This window comes from Nelumbo nucifera, chromosome 2 (genome assembly GCF_055504915.1).
Source record: "Nelumbo nucifera cultivar China Antique chromosome 2, China Antique-T2T, whole genome shotgun sequence".
Classification (NCBI taxonomy): Eukaryota; Viridiplantae; Streptophyta; class Magnoliopsida; order Proteales; family Nelumbonaceae; genus Nelumbo; species Nelumbo nucifera.
In genome coordinates this window covers 30,911,150-30,928,440 of record NC_142650.1, presented here as the reverse complement: position 1 = coordinate 30,928,440, position 17,291 = coordinate 30,911,150, and the positions used below count along the sequence as shown (strand labels likewise).

Sequence of the window (17,291 nt, the reverse complement as noted above, 5' to 3'; positions counted from 1 at the left end):
AACAAAGTACGTGGAGAGTATGCTCTGGCTCCTACATATTTGAGATTTTTCTCTCGATGATGTCCTCTGATGCGACGCAACCTGGCTACTCTTGGCTGGAGATGAAGTGGTTTTCAGTAGATGACGGACTTAGTGAATCTGCACAGCAAGAATCAGAGAACCCGGGGGTGCTTACCCAGCGAGGTCGCTCCGATGCTTAAGTCAGTAACTTGCGAGCTGAAAGTGGTTTAGTAAACGAGAAGGCTAGAAAGTAGTAATTATGCGTACCTTGGGCCCCTGGAGGGGGGACCTTTATATAATGGAGTCCTCGCAGGCTTCGCGGAGTAGTTCCGAGATCAGTGCCATGATAAAATCGGTTTCCGTGTTAACTGGAGATAACATTATCGGTTGATAAGGTTAATCACTTCCACCCGAATCGGCTAGGGAGATAATGCTTAGTTGTTACGAGGTGTGATCCCGCAAAATTCGGGAACCGTTGGAGTGACTTTCGGGATTATACTAAGGGCATATCGGTATACCCGAGCTGGTTTCTCCCCGAACTGATGTCCTCGAGCTAAGACTCGTATTCCCCGAACTGAATTAGTTCGGGTACTGGTGTCGCGACCTAGTACCAAGGTGCCTTTAGTTCGGGATGATCTCTGCTCGAAGAACCCTTAGTTCGGGGTAGTGGAATGTCACTTTGTAGCGAGCTGGCTATGTCGAGTTGTCACCTATGTCGAGTCATGCCCACGTGTCCCCTTATTATGAGGTCGGGCCAAATCACCCTCCATCAATTGCCCCCTACTCCCCGAGCCAGGGGTCCTGACCTGGTGTGGGGAGTTCACGACATGACGGGTGGATTTGGCTCAAAGTCTAGGCCGTCCAGTCGGATAGTTCGTTGGTCGGACCAGTTCGCTGCTCGGCTCAATCAAGGATAACCCGGGTTGCGTACAGTTCATGCGCGGACGTCACACATCTATAAATTCTGCGGATGCCAAAAAATGCGCTAAACCGATTTCAACCTCGGGGGTCGCACAACCGGTTTCCTTGAGAGTCGTTGGATTGCCTTGATCTTGACCATTGATTCTCGGACATAGCGGCTATAAATAGGGGGGACCCGGGACATTTGTCTTCGCCACAAGTTCACTAGCCTTCGCTCAGAGGTCGTGCTTAGATTCTTTAGCTCGGGTTTTCCAATTCGTCATTTTCCCAGTTCAGTCATTTTTCTGGGTGAGTCTTCCCTAGCCTTCCTTTTCAATTTTAGTTCAATTTGTAGTTATGTCCAGTTTTAGTTTCGATAGCCTTTTAGATGAGCCCGAGGAAGGAACCTCGGCTCAGATCGGTCCTCCCGAGGTGCAGTCATCCTGTGAGGCACAAGAGAACACGGATAACCCGACGTCCACTTCTCTCGACGATGACCGTGGACAGGCTTAGGGCTTTAATCTATCAATACAACCTCCCGAGCAAGTATACCTATAGTCTTCCCTTAGGCAACTTCCCTTGGGAGCACGGTCACAATGAGATCGTGATTTTTGGAGAGCAGCTCGTGGCTGGTCTCCGTCTTCCTTTACACCCTTTGATAATAGAGGTCTTGAAGTTCTTTGACGTAACCATAGACCAACTTCACCCGAACTCTATTCGTAATGTAGTTGGGACCATTTCACTCTTCTATTATTACGCCTTGCCCCTCGACCTCAATACCTTTTCTTCTATTTTATCTATCAAGAAGAATGCTTCTTGCGTTCTCCCCGAGCATAGGCAAACCTACTATCTATCCCCTCGCCCGGGCTATAAACTTCTACATGATCTACCCAATAGGATCCCGGCCTAGAAGCAATATTACTTCGTGGTCTGTAGTTCCGCGGGATGGCCCTTTCTAACCCATTGGAGGGCAGCCACTCAGGATTCCGGTATTAAACTAGACCTGAAGACAAGAGAGACGCTCCAGTCTTGGGCGGCGCTCGGCCTCAACTTCACGGACTACATCGCAGAAGATAAGCTCGTGCAGGCCGGCTTGAGTCCTGGTAGGTCGTCTTGGTTTAGAGTTGGTATCTTATTTTCATAGATGGTACTCTATTCTTGTTGACGTCGCTAACGTCAAGTTCTGTTGCAGCTCCCATGAAGCTTGGTGCAGATAAGCTTTTTGGGCAGATGAAAGGGAAGAAAAAGCGAGCTACTAAAAGAGCTCGTACTGAGTCTCCACAGCCCACCATTCCTGAGCCCGAACAGCCTTCCAGTGCACCTCCAGTGATTGACTCGGAGCAGTCGGAGAAGGCCCCACCTCGTGAGCCCAAGACATCTTTGGGACCCGCCCCTACGACAACTATTGCTTCTTCGGGGAGCAAGGGAACAGTTCAAAGTATCCTGACCCCGCAATGCAGCCTCCATAAGAGCAAAGGAGTTGTGTATGCTGAGGAAGTCTCAAGCTGGGCCGAGCTATCGCCTACTCAACTCGGGGCTCGGGCGGCTACTCATTGCATGGTGGTAAGTTTTGTTCTACCTTGATTTTTATATTTGCAGCTTTGCTGGTACTAATTTATACTCTTGGCAGGTGAACTCCGCCGTGCACGCCTTGACTTACCAATCTGAGCAGCACTTAAAGCGAGCTCTAGCTGCTGAGAGTTTGTCCCGCGAGGCTCATACTGAATTGAATTTAGCTCGCGGCAAGATCAGTCAACTGGAGAACTGTGCGCTAGCTCAGAAAGATCTTATCACTTCGCTGATGTCGGAGAAGACGGATCTGAAGCGACAGGTGGAGAACCTCGAGGCGGACGTCAAGGAGCGAACTGAGATCCTTCTCAAAGCCATAGAGGAGGCCAAGGTCAAGGTCGTCGAGGATTATAAGAACTCGGAGGAGTTCGAGGGAGCTGATCGAGGCCGGATCGAAGGGCTACTGTAAAGGCTTCAAGCTCAGTAGATGGATGACCAAGCGCGAGTTCTCGCAACTCGATATGAGTGCCATCACTACTTCGTGAGTCACAAAAGAGATGGCCCTTGAAGCTGCTGGTGACCTGGACTCCGAGGCAGAGAGCGATGGTGAGCTACTTGACGTTGAAGAGGTCGGTGCCGATGACAAAGCTGGTGCCGATGACAAGGCTGGTTCTTCCGCCGAAGCTTTGGGCGAGGGCGATGAGTGCCCTTAATAGTTCTTTGTACTTCGAGCCTGCGAGCTCAACATTTTCTTTTATTTTCTCTCCCCATTTTGTAATGAACTCTTTATAATGAAATACACTTTTTGCTAAGTGTCGTGCAAATAACCTTTTTTGGCCGAAGTGGTCGTTTTACCCCGAACTGTTGAGCTGTCGAGCTAGATAACCGAAGTGGAGGTTTCTCAATTGTCGTCACCCCAAACTATTGCCCCGTACTTAGTAGGGGCAATTTTTATGATGTACACCGAGGTGAGCGACATAGTAGGATATATACCCGACCTGCCTGCACACGGGCTACTTAAGTTGATGTCGGTTGTCCCTAACGGGTTCAACCTGTTGTATGCCGGAGTGGACTATGCATCATAGACTCATACCCGAGCTGCATGCGCCTTAGGCATTAAAAGTACTTCGCCTATGCCGATGAGGCGACTAGGTCTTATATGGTATTGAGGTCTTTTGTGAGCTCGGCGCTTTTATCCCTTAGGCTGAGGGAGCAACTCATACTCCACTCTCCTTTGGAGTTCGCCCATGCCGAGGAGGCGACTGGGTCTTATGTGCCTATGCCGAGGAGAAGACTGGGACTTATATGGTGCCGAGGTCTTTTGCGAGCTCGACGTCTTGGCCCTTAGGCCCTAAGGGGGGGCCACTCACAGTCCATTCCCTAGTTCGGCAATTATAGATAGTATTGCCTTAAGTTGACGATATTCCATGCCCAAGGTACCTATTTCCCCTCTAACATTTCGAGCTCGTACGTACCTTCCCCAAGCACTCGCTTTACTCGGTAGGGTCTTTCCCAATTCGGTCCGAGCTTACCAACACCGGACTCAAGCACCATGACTTTGCGAAGAACCAAGTCTCCAACGCAGAGGTTCTGCTTCTTGACTCTAGCGTTATAGTACCGAGCTACTCTCTACTGGTAGGCCGCGGTTCTAATGTATGCGAGGTCTCGTACCTCTTCAAGTAGGTCGAGGTTGGTGCGTAGCTCGCTCTGGTTTGCCTCTTCATCATATGCCTCCAAGCATAGTGTAGGCACCTCGATATCAGCTGGGATCACTGCCTTCGTGCCGTAGGTGAGGTTGAAGGGAGTCTCTCTCGTGGCGGTCTTTATAGTGGTCCGATAAGCCCAAAGTACGTTGGGTAGTTCGTCAACCCATAATCCTTTAGCTCAGGCTAAGCGTGCCTTCAGTCCGCGGAGGATGTCCCTATTCGTGACTTCCGCTTGGTCGTTGGCTTGAGGATGTGCGACCGAGGTGAAGTTCTGTTGTATCCCCATGTCATTGCACCAGTTCTGGAACTTTACGTCTTCGAACTGCTTGCCGTTGTCAGAGATAAGCACTCGAGGTAGTCCGAAACGGCAAACTATATTCCTCCAATAGAAGTTTTGCATACTCCGTGCTGTGATCGTCGTAAGAGGTTCGGCCTCCACCCACTTCGTGAAGTAGTCAACTGCTACCACTAGGAATCTCCTCTGTCCTGTCGCTGGCAGGAATGGTCCAAGTATATCGATTCCCCACTGTGCGAAGGGCCATGGCCTGGTGAGGTACTTTAGGTCGGCAGCAGGCTGGTGGTGGATGTTGGCGTGCCTTTGACATTTGTCGCATCTTTTGACGAACTTAATCGCATCTGCCTTCATCGCTGGCCAGTAGTAACCCTGTCGTAGCGCTTTTTGGGCCAGAGCCCTGCCCTTCAGGTGTTCGCTGCACAAACCCTCATGAGTGTCGCGGAGTACGAGCTCAGCTTCGGAAGGTCGTAAACAACGCAGATAAGGAAGCGTGTAGGATCTTTGGTATAGCCGTCCGTCTATCATAACGTATTTGGCTGCCTGATGCTCTACCCTTCTGGTGGCATTACGTTCAGTAGGGAGTGTCCCATGGAGCAGGTAGCTCGCGAGTGGATCAATCCAGATCGTCTCTGCTTGCGCAACAGAAGCGACCTCCTCTACCCCCCCGAGAATGCTAGGCCGAGGCAAGTTCTCTATGTACACGGTTCTCATAGTGTTATCGGTTGTGCTGGCTAATCGGGATAGGGCATCGGCTTCAGCGTTCTCGGACCTCGGGATTTGCTTGATGAAGTAGGACTGGAAATCTTGCAGGGCTTCTCTGACTTTGTCTAGGTAGGCGACCATGGTCGGTTCATGGGCTTCATAATCGTCGGTGACTTGATTGACAACGAGCTGGGAATCGTTGCAGATGATGAGGTGTTTAGCTCGTACTTCGTTTGCTAAGGCGAGCCTGACTATTAACGCTCTGTACTCTGCTTCATTGTTGGACGCACTGAACTCGAACCGAAGCGCGTACTCCAGTTTCACCCCGCGTGGCCCGTACAGAATGATTCCAGCTCCACGGCCTTGCTGATTTGACGAGCCATCCACATGAAGGATCCAGGGCTCCTCATCCCACGTAGGGTTCGTTCTAATCAGGAGAGGTGCCGCACTGGTTGAAGCTTCTCCGTGCTCGGGCTCGATCAACTCAGGGACTACAGCGCTAAAGGTACATTCCGCCAAAAAGTCGGCTAAGTCTTGGGCCTTGATAGCAGTTCGGGGCTCGTACTGGATGTCGTACTCGTTAAGTCCAATGGCCCACTTCATCAATCTACCGGAAACCTCAAGCTTGAGCAAGACTTGCCTTCGAGGTTTGTTGGTGAGGACGACGATGGTATGAGCCTGGAAGTATGGCCGAAGCTTCCGAGCTGCGATGACTAGCGCGTACGCCAACTTTTCAATTTCTGGATATCTCGTTTCTGCGTTCGGAAAAACTTTGCTAACATAGTAGATGGGTCATTGGACCCGATCTACTTCTTTTATCAGTACCGAGCTGACTACCTCGTCACTCGTGGAGAGGTACAGCTTCAAAATCTCTCCCTCCTCAAGTTGGGTCAAAACTGGTATGCTGGCGAGGTACCTTTTGATCTCGTCGAAAGCAAGCTGGCACTCTTCGGTTCATTCGAAGTCTGCTTCTTTTGATTGCCTTGAAGAAAGGCAAGCAGTGATCTGTTAATTTAGACATGAAACGGCTCAGGGCGGCGATATGACCGTTCAACCTTTGAACCTCTTTCAATTTACGGGGCGGTCTCATGTCTAGGATAGCCTTAATTTTCTCAGGGTTGGCCTCGATACCGCGTCGGTTAATGATGTAACCCAGGAACTTACCCGAAGTGACACCGAAGACGCATTTATTGGGATTCAATTTCATATTATACTTGTGCAAAATTTGAAAAACACAATACAAGTCTTTTATTAAATCATTTGAAAATTGAGTTTTGACGACCATGTCGTCTACATAACACTCTACTTTTTTGCCGATCAATGGCTCAAACAGTCGGTTTACAAGTCTTTGAAATGTTGCACCAGCATTTTTAAGTTCGAAGGGCATGACCTTGTAACAGTACAGGTCGAGCTCAGTTATGAAGGCCGTTTTTTCCTCATTGGCAGGGTTCATCCTAATCTGGTTGTAGCCCAAATAAACATCCAGAAAGCTCAGTAACTCGTGCCCTGAGGCCGCGTCCACCAAACAGTCGATTTTGGGAAGTGGGAAGCAGTCCTTTGGGCAAGCTCGATTCAGGTCGGTATAGTCGATGCACATGCGGCACTTACCGTTGGCCTTTTTTACCAGAACGGGGTTAGCCACCCAGCTCGGGTAATGGACCTCCCTGATGAAATCGGTTGCAAGGAGTTTCCCGACCTCCTCGTCAACTATTCTCCAGCGCTCTGGGGCTAAGTTGTGATTCTTCTGTCTAACGGGCCTAACTATAGGATCAGTGTTCAACTTGTGAGTGATTATTCTAACGGGGCACACCGAAGAGCGGGCATCTCTGCCGCAGACCATGCAAAAACATCTAAGTTTTGAAGTAAGAAGCTTACCAACTGAGATCGTAGAGGCTCCTCAATCGAAGCGCCGATTTGGAGAGTCCTGGCCGGATCTTATATTGAAGTGGGTACAGAGACCGTTTCTTCTATAGGTGTAGCTCGCTCTTCGGTGTGCTCCACAGGTCGCTCCAACTCGAGGTCGTCTACTGCCTTGGCTTTCCCTTTGAGGGCGGCGACATAGCATTTTCGAGACTCGAGCTGGTCACCTCGCGCTACCCCAACTCCGAAGTCCGTGGGGAACTTCATAGCCAAGTAATAGGTGGACACCACTACGCGTAGAGTGTGGGTGATAGGCCGACCTATTACGGCGTTGTACGGGGAGGGAGTTGCAACCACTAAGAAAGTGTGGTCGAATCTCACTATGCTAGGCCAGGTACTGACCTCCACAAGTACTGTAACTCTTCCCAGGGGCCTGACTTCCTCTCCGCTGAAGCCTACAAAGGGAGTGTTCGCGGGCTTGATGTCGCTCTCTTGGAGCTGTAGTTTGTCGAAAGTATCCTTGAAGAGTATGTCCGCCGAGCTGCCGGAGTCGATAAGGACGCGCTTCACCTCGAAGTCATTAATTCTTATCTTTATGACGAGCGCGTCATCGTGGGGGTACTGGACTCCGCATGCGTCATCCTCGATGAAGAAAATAGGCTCTTCTAACCTCGGCCGCTTCGAAGGATTTTGTTCTTCTCTTTCTATCTCGCGAGCTGATGTTTTCGCTGCGGCTGAAGTGCAGCCCGTGACAATTGACCCGCCGGTGATCATTTGTATTACTCCTCAAACTGGCCTCTCTTCGGGCAACTGTCTCTATGGCTGCTCATTTTGCCTATTGCTGAATTTGGGAGCATCTCTACTTTGCTCCCCCTACCGACCTGTTTAACTTTTATTATCATTTAATACAAATTTTTTTTGATATCCGCGATGGATGAGTTCTTTTATCTCGTCGTGGAGGATCTTACAATTTTTTGTGCTATGACCGTGATCTTTGTGAAAGTGGCAGTATACATTTCTGTTTCTTGTGTTTGGATCTCCTCTCATCCGGGGTGGCCACTTCACGTAAGAAGTGTCCTTGATTGCCATGAGGATTTCTGCTCGCTTCGCGTTCAAGGGAGTGTAATTTGTTCTTTCAACTGGAGGAGTTCGGAAAGGCTAATCTGGTTTTCCTCCTCGAACTGGCTCATCCTTCTTTCTCTTGTTGTCATCGTTAGTTGAGGTCTCACCTTCTCTTTTTCTCTTCTCTGGTGAATTCTCACTCTTCTGGTTCATCTCTTCCTCTGTTCCGATGAACTGGTCGGCGAGCTTGAGGAACTCAGTGACATCTTTGGGTTTGTTGGCGACTATGTGCCACTTGAATTCCTTGTGGGTGATCCCTCTCTTTACAGTTGTAAGTCTTACAGCGGGATCTAGGTCGGGATCTGTAAGCATGCATTATTGAATCTCTTGATGTAGCTCCGGATACATTCTCCCTCCCTCTAGACTATTCCGAGCAGGCTCTCCTGCGACTTCGAACACCTCTTACTAGTGATGAAGTGCGAGGTGAAGGTCTGCACGAACTGCGCCCAACTCTTAATTGTCTCGGGCGCAAGGTTTCTATACCATGTGCGAGCTACCCCCTTGAAAGTTGGGGAGAAAGCAACGCACATGCAGGATTCATCTGCTCCGGCCAGGTGCATCTGAGATTGAAATGAATCTACATGGTCGTTTTGATCGAACGATCCATCATATTTGTCTAAGGGAGGTACCTTGAAATCCTTTGGCATTGGGGTGGCCAAGAGTTCGAGAGATAGAGGAGACGACACAGAAAGGAGCGGAGTGGTCTTCACAGTCCCCGAGCTCGCCTCTTCTTTTCCTTTGTGTAGTTCGGGCAAGTTCTGGATTGTTGATCGGCGAGCTCTGCGACGTCACCTTTGCTACTTCTTTACTGGCTTCGCATTAGTGCTGCTAGCTTCAGTATTGTCAGGCACCGTTCCCACTAGTAGCTGCTTAGACTACTAGCGATGACTACTGTGGACCGAAGGGCCTTGTCTAGAGTCCGCGGCTAGAGCTCCAAACCGGTTTTCCACGAGTGGAACTTCGAACTGTGAAGGTCGAGGTGAAGCGGGCCTGGTGAGTTGAGTGTCTCCCGACCTATTTACTTGTTGCGAGGTGGGAGGAGTAATCTGTCTCTCCCTCCTGCCGCGGGACGAGACTTGACTCCCCAGAGGGTTCTGGATTTGGGAGGTCTCTCCCCGGCGAGGGGGGCGTTCGCTCTTGCGGTGAGGCTTGGTTTGCTGCGCAACCGGATGCCGAGGTGGAACTGGCTGTTGATTCTACGGCAGTGGAGGGAACTGCTGCTGATAAACATGGTGGAGGACTTGTTGCTAATACAACTGAAATTGATGGACCTGCTGCATTTGGGCTTGCATAGCCCACATGCAGTGTACTAGGTCATCGAGTTGATTCTGTCCAACCACCGGGGGAATAACAGAGGGCTCTGCGAAGGTAGTACCCACTGTAGGAGGGAGTGAGGCGTTCACTGGTGCAATGACTTTAGGCACATTCAGTGTGGGGACCCCGTCTGCAGAGAGGGGTATGGTGAATTGTCCAATGCACACAATTGGGACCTGGAATTGCCCCTCGGAAGTGTTCATATCAGTGCTGCGTCCAGCGTTGCTGGAAGATGCCATGGAAGCTGGATATGAAATGCTTTGTGGAAAAAGGCTTTTTGAAGCATTTCCCACAGACGGTGCCAATTGATGCGACGCAATCTGGCTGCTCCTAGCTGGAGATGAAGTGGCTTCCAATAGACGACGGACTTGGTGAATCTGCACAGGAAGAATCAGAGAACTCGGGGGTGCTTACCCTGCGAGGTCGCTCCGATGCTTAAGTCAGTAACTTGCGAGCTAAAAGTGGTTTAGTAAACGAGAAGGCTAGAAAGCAGTAATTGCGCGTACCTTGGGCCCCTAGAGGGGGGGCCTTTATATAATGGAGTCCTCGCGGGCTTCGCGGAGTAGTTCCGAGATCAGTGCCATGATAGAATCGGTTTCTGCGTTAATTGGAGATAACATTATCGGTTGATAAGGTTAATCACTTCCGCCCGAATCAGTCGGGGAGATAATGCTTAGTTGTTACGAGGCATGATCCCACAGAATTCAGGAACTGTTGGAATGACTTTCGGGATTATACTGAGGACGGATCGGTATACCCGAACTGGTTTCTCCCCGAACTGATGTCCTCGAGCTAAGGCTCGTACTCCCCGAACTAAATTAGTTTGGGTACTGGTGTCGCGACCCGGTACCGAGGTGCCTTTAGTTCGGGATGATCTCTACTCGAAGAACCCTTAGTTAGGGTAGTGGAGTATCACTTTGTAGCGAGCTGGCTATACCCAATTGTCACCTATGTCAATTCATGTCCACGTGTCCGCTTGTTATGAGGTCGGACCAAATCACCCTCCATCATCCTCCATTGATGACCCAAGGCAAAACCGTTGAATTGGGACGAATGAACGTCGGCAGAGATGTAGACGTCGTGGGTCTAAGCTAGAAAAAGGCTTTAGAAGTAGTCAATTGCGTACAGATAATCTGCTCTGTGTGTCTGTTCTTCTATACTAATTTGCTTTGCTAATACTGAGCAAGAGTTGGCGGACCTCAAATGGCGTCTAAAGGTGTTCTCTTTCTTCTCTTCGTTATTCAATTGCACGTCTCAGCTGCACAAACTTGGATCAGAGGTGGGTACTGGTTTCCGGCCAGCGAATTCCCCATCTCCGACATAAACTCATCTCTCTTCTCTCATCTCATTTGTGCATTTGCGGATATTGACCCTCAGACCTACCGGCTCAATCTCTCGTCGTCTGATCAACCTTATTTCTCCTCCTTCACCAGGACCGTCCAACAGAAAAACCCTTCCATAGTAACCCTTCTATCCATAGGTGGTGGAAACGCCAATTCCTCAGCATTAATCTCCGCCATGGTTAGCCAACCTTCCTCCAGAAAGGCCTTCATCGACTCCTCCATCAAAATGGCAAGGTTGTACGGTTTCCATGGCCTAGACCTCTGCTGGGTTAATCCCAAGACCAATGCCGACATGACTAACATGGGCGCACTCTTTGAAGAATGGCGAACCGCGGTGAATTCCCAGTCGGAAAAGAACAATACTGAGCCACGGTTGATCTTGACTGCAGCAGTCCATTACTCACCCAGGCTCGACTCAGCAATCTTCCCAGTGGACTCAATGGAAAGAAATTTGGATTGGGTCCATGTGATGGCATACGACTACCACGCACCACCTTGGGCAGAATCGAATATCACCGGGCCACATGCCGCCTTATATGATCCGTCGAGCGAGGTCAGTACAGATTTCGGAATCCGGGCATGGATTAAGAAGGGATTGGCAGCAAGAAAACTAGTTCTGGGTTTACCATACTATGGCTATGCTTGGACACTCTCGAATCCTGAGGAGCACGGCATAGGCGCACCGACCGCCGGCGCGGCAGTCACAGAAGATGGAGCCATGAGATACATAGACATCAAGGAGTTCATAGAGAACAGGGGAGCCACGACTGTGTACAATGAAACGATGGTGGTCAATTACTGTTACATTGGATCCATATGGATTGGCTTCGATGATGTTGAGGCCATCACAGCTAAGGTTTCATATGCTAAGGAGAAGGACCTGCTCGGGTACTTTGTCTGGCACGTCGCCAACGATGACAACTGGGTTCTCTCTGATCTTGCCAGTAAGTCAACCATTTGCAAGTTAGTAATTGACTTCCCATAATTCCATGGCTATAGCATAAACCGAATCCAGTTGCAGTTGGTCTCAGTGGCAACTCATCTTAGGGTTCGTTTGGTCAGAATCAGAGTAGGAATAGTATATTCCCATAGTCTGTTTGGTTCAGACAGGAATTGAGAATGGGAATGTGATTCCAATTCCGCCCAGCCAAAATAGTTGAAATCGAAATGACCCATTCAGATTCTGATTCCAGACTTCTGATAACCAACCATTAAAGATACAGTCTCTGTCAAATCAGGAGACCATTGTCTCCAACATGAGGAGAACTCTTCCCCCAGATAATGAACAGGCCTGGATCGTGGGTCTACCGCCCAATGTTGAATCTTCAAGCAACGCACTGCCTCGCCTGCAATCTCCCCAACCATACACCTATGCAGTCCCAGTTATCTTTCTCTAGCTTCCTGTCTGTCTATGCAAACCCCCAACCCAGACTTCAACACCCTTATCACAGCTTCCCCTTTTTCTGTAAAACCCAAACCCATGCTACAGGAAACACAGAAAGATGAGAAATTAATTGCTTGCATGGAAGATCAGGTGCACACCATAGTATCTTATTAAACAAATCTAATGTTCTCAGGTCAACTAAGTGGCAGATCAAGTACTCCTGGAACTGAAAAAGATCAAAGAGTCAGAAGACATGTACTAATAGTTGTGGTGGTGGTATCAATTGCTTCGTTATTGTTAGTAATTGGCTTCTCATCATATTACCTCAGGAGGAGAAAGCTCAAAGTGAGAGGTATATATTTCCTTTCATATTCACATAACAAATTATATATACTATTTATAATTGTGAACTGTATCCAATTATATTATTTTGATACAGAGAGGAAGGAGAGAGGCCAGGGGTTAATTTCTACAGGTGGAATGGCATCTGCCAACATTGTGACCAACGAGAAAAATGGTCTAGATCAGTTGCAAGTATTTAGTTTTGCTTCCATTGTTGCTGCTACAAATAACTTTTCTGAAGAAAACAAGCTTGGGAAGGGTGGATTTGGACATGTTTACAAGGTTGGATTTTGCTTCCACACAAGTGACTTGCATTTTTCCTTAAGGCTCAGTTTGGAAGGAGTACAAATACAAATATGTACAGTGCAAATACATATAAAATAATACAAATTACAAGGTTTTGTACTCTACAAATTTGTATTTGCACTCCTTCCAAACTGAGCCTAAATAAGTAATCTTGATTAATAAACTATGAAAAGGAGATTAACAACCCACATGTGGTCTTTTCTTTCAGGGAATTTGGTCACAAGGCCAAGAAATAGCAGTAAAGAGACTTTCAAGAAGTTCTACACAAGGAACAGAGGAGTTTAAAAATGAGATCGCAGTTATTGCCAAGCTCCAACATGTGAATCTTGTCAAAGTTCTAGGGTACTGCCTTGAAAGAGAAGAGAAGATACTGATCTATGAATATATGCCAAACAAGAGCTTGGACTCATACCTCTTTGGTCTGTCATCACTTATCTAAAAGTCTATATAATTTATTTATTTAATTAATTAAACTTGCTAGTGTCTTGTCTCATGAGATGTCACAGATTGCTAATAGTTGCTTTAAGTGGTCTGATAGCCCACAAGTTTATGTGGTGAAACCCTCTTCTTGACTATCAAGGATGAAACCTATGATTGGCATGTGGATGTGGGATCATCTAGGGTTCATGAACTAATGGGTTCAAATAATGTGGTTTTGAAAAATTTGAGCTTCATGCTTTGTAACGCAAATTAGAGCCCAAAAGAGAGGGCAAGATTTAATCCTTTCGACCTTGAGGCTCATTTTGAGGAGAGTGCAGATACAAAGATGTACAGCACAAATACAAGGTTTAGAAATGTTATATACAAGATTTTGCACTGTACACATTCCTATTTGCACTCTTCCCAAACTGAAACCAAAGTGCAATGCAGCATATGTAAGATTCCATACTATATTCTATCTGTTTATGTCAATGTATTATGCTAATTTAAGCTGTTGCATCCTGAATAGAACAAATAACTAATTGCTAATGTAATCTGTTACAGATCCTGCTAGACGAATACTGCTAAATTGGGAAAGACGCATCCACATCATTGAAGGAGTTGCTCAAGGGCTTCTTTATCTCCATAAATTCTCAAGATTAAAAGTAATTCATAGAGATCTTAAAGCTAGCAACATTCTACTGGATAACCAGATGAATCCTAAAATATCAGATTTCGGCTTGGCAAGAATTTTTGGAGGAAATGAATCCCAAGCAGATACAAATAGGGTAGCTGGGACATTGTAAGTAGAATTTCTCTTTGATTGACATATATATCAAGTGCATGAAACACCTTTCCTACCTACAAAGTGCAAACAAACATGGAATGGAACATGTAAACAATGGTGTAAATGTTGTTTACTTTTCTGCAATTTATCTCTTTATAATAATACTGAAAATTTTTATTGGGTCATTTAATGCAGTGGTTACATGCCTCCTGAGTATGTCAGGCAGGGTGTCTTTTCTTCAAAATCTGATGTCTTTAGCTTTGGAGTAATACTCTTAGAGATACTAAGTGGCAAGAGAAGCACAGATGTTATTGATTCAAATTGTTCACTAATCCTTGTGGAACATGTAAGCCAGCAAATAATCCCTGCTTGTCTTCAGATTTTGTTTTTTCTATAACCATGTTTTTATTGATGGATTTCTAAATATGTGATCATTTAAGGCATGGAAGCTATTTAAATCTGGCAGAAGCATGGAGTTTTTGGATCCAATATTGGATGTTACATATTCCCCTTGCAAACCAACAAGGTACATTCATGTGGGACTCTTATGTGTCCAAGCCAACCCAATGGATAGACCAGCCATGGAAGATATTGTCTCGATGCTTAGCAATGAAAATATGGTTTTGTCTACTCCTAAGCAACCGGCTTTTCTAATGGAAAATAGTACTAGTGAAGATGATATATACTTAGGCCAATATGGGATATATTCAGCAAATGATATAACTGTTTCAGTGGTAACAGCACGATAAGGATGCAATCTCTCATGCTAAACAGACAATTTTACCTCAAAGAAGTAACAGAGAATTACAGCCCCTCATGTACTTTACCCAATAATAAAGAGTAATATCTTGATGCTTCTGTGGAAGCCAATGGTAATACAGTCACTGGAGTCAATACTGCAAGGAATCTTCTGTGGTGTCATTCATCTGAAGAGAAGAGGCATGAATATTTCTAGGGAGAACAACAATATAGTTGAAGAATGTGCAGCTAGAGATGCAATCTACATAGACAAAGAGCTTGGTCTATGTGCAATGACTAATGGCTGATGGAAGCTCTAAACTTGGTATTGAGTGCAACAGAGAAGCGGTAGGAAGTCCCATTATAATATAATCAAGAGGTATCATTCCATCAAGGCATTATGATGAGCTGAGTTCAATTCTGATAACCTATATATACAGGGGAGCTAGCGGGAGGAATCCAGGTTGCAGATGTCTTGGCTAACTTGCAGAAAAGCAGGAGCTTTAAAAAGAAAGGGACTCAGCAGAACCCCACACTGAACCTCAGGCTGGTTGGGACGGTCCTAGGGGGAGTACTCTCCCCCACTTCTCGTAATTTTAAATCTTTCTTTCTTATATCCCCAACATAAAACATACTCAATTAGTCATCTTCAAAACCTGGAATAATTTTGCCTGTATATATTGATAAAAGGAAAAGCCTAAATTATCATTTGCAACCAAAATAAATAAAGGCCTTACTTGATATTACACAGTTTTATGTTATGAAGAACATACTTTCTATTCCCATTTTTATATATATCTACACACACACCAGGCAAGATGGGCCTGTCAGTGGCCAGAGCCCTCTCAGACACATCATCCATTTAGGAGAATCCATACAACAGTACTGCATTCCCATATTTTTCAGCTAAAGGGTACCTACACATCTGAGCACTAAAATGATTTCAAAATTAGCAACGATGTTCTCAGGTCAACTAAACAGCAGTGCACCAGGAAGACAGGAACTTATAACAAATATCAGAAAAATAAGGGGACATGTACTAGTAATCGTGGTGCTATCAATTGTTTTGTTATCGTGTGCAATCAATCATCTTAGAGGTGATTTCTTGTTTCTGTTTATAATAATTGTAAGAGGTAGTCAATTATATCATTTTGATACAGAGAGGAATGAACAGTGTTAATATACAGAGCTGAAACAAAAAGGAATTAAGGTCTTATTTGATATGACCACAGCTCTGCCCTATGAAGGACTTAATTACTATATCATCATCATCATCATCCAAGCCCTATCCCAACTACATGGGGTTGGATACATGAACCCATTGTTTCTATTCTGTTCTGTTTAATGTCATATCCATCGTTAAAGTATCGGCGCTTAAATCAATTATTGCTGCTTCTACCCATGTCTTTACTCCTAGCCCTTTCAGCCCCCTTCAACTATATATTCCTCCTATCCTATCAATGTTGGTATCAACTACTTATAAACCTCTTCCATATCATAACATATCCTTTACTCCACATTCCTAATGTTGCGATATTCTCCCAAAAGATTTTCTGTAATTAGTATGGATGGCAATTTTCCCCCATAAAACCAGGGCCCAATTTTGATAATGGGGCAGGTTTTCCATGATCTCAAATGGGTACGGGGAAACTTTTTTTGGCCCTGAACCTAGGAAAGGGCAGGGACAAGGTTTAATATTAATTTATAAAATACTCTTAAGTATGTAAGGTGACTAGGGTTCCCATAATCCCAATTCCCCCACATTCCCAAAACTTTTATTCGATATCTATATTTAAGGCCCCGTTCGCTTTTTGGTAAGTTACTTATTTGGGTAAGTGCATATACCCATGCTATTTTATTTCCCAAATAAATAAGACAATGATCGTTTAGCCATGAAAGTCCATTATTAAAAAGGGCATTTTTGTCCCATCCAAGTATTGGCAACTTTCTTCCTATGTGACAAAGTTATTTAACCTAGGAAAATAAAGTTTCCCTAATCCCCACATAAATTTCAAAAAAAAAAAAAAAGAACATTCGTTTCTTGGTCAATGGGAACCAAAATCCCATTGACCATCTTTCCCACATCTCAAAATCCAAAAAATTAACATACCCTTAGAGCTTGTTCGTTTACTCTTAATTCTTATCTCTTAAGAGAAGTTTTATTACTTTAAGGGGACGTTCTTTTTCTAGATTTTGAGAGAGGGGAAAGTTGGTCAATGGGATTTTGATTCCCGTTGACCAAGAATCCCATCTTTTTTCATATTTATGTGGAGACCACGGAAAGTTTATTTTCCTGGGTATCACTTACCCAGGTAAATGATACCCATCTCCTTGGTGGATAAATAACTTTCCCACCTTGGGGGAAAGTTGCCAACACTTGAATGGGACAAAAATGCCCCTTGTAATAATTGATTTTTATGGCTAAAATGGTCATTGTCTTGTTTGCTTGGGAAATAAAAGAACATGGGTAAATGCACTTACCTGGGTAAGTATTTCCTGGGAAACACTTACCTGGTAAGTGCATTTACTCAAGTAAGTAACTTATCAAAAAGCACAAACAAAA

At 45.8% G+C, this 17,291-nt stretch overlaps 1 protein-coding gene across 1 annotated transcript; it reads left to right on the top strand.

Moving 5' to 3' along the window:
* Positions 1-10,463: 10,463 nt before the first annotated feature.
* Positions 10,464-15,474, top strand: LOC104603349 (uncharacterized). Its single transcript, XM_010267366.3, has 7 exons — positions 10,464-11,695; positions 12,329-12,487; positions 12,575-12,759; positions 12,992-13,202; positions 13,768-14,005; positions 14,186-14,336; positions 14,431-15,474. The coding sequence occupies exons 1-7, from the start codon at positions 10,612-10,614 to the stop codon at positions 14,737-14,739; spliced, it is 2,337 nt and encodes a 778-aa protein (XP_010265668.2). The 5' UTR covers positions 10,464-10,611; the 3' UTR covers positions 14,740-15,474.
* Positions 15,475-17,291: the final 1,817 nt, after the last annotated feature.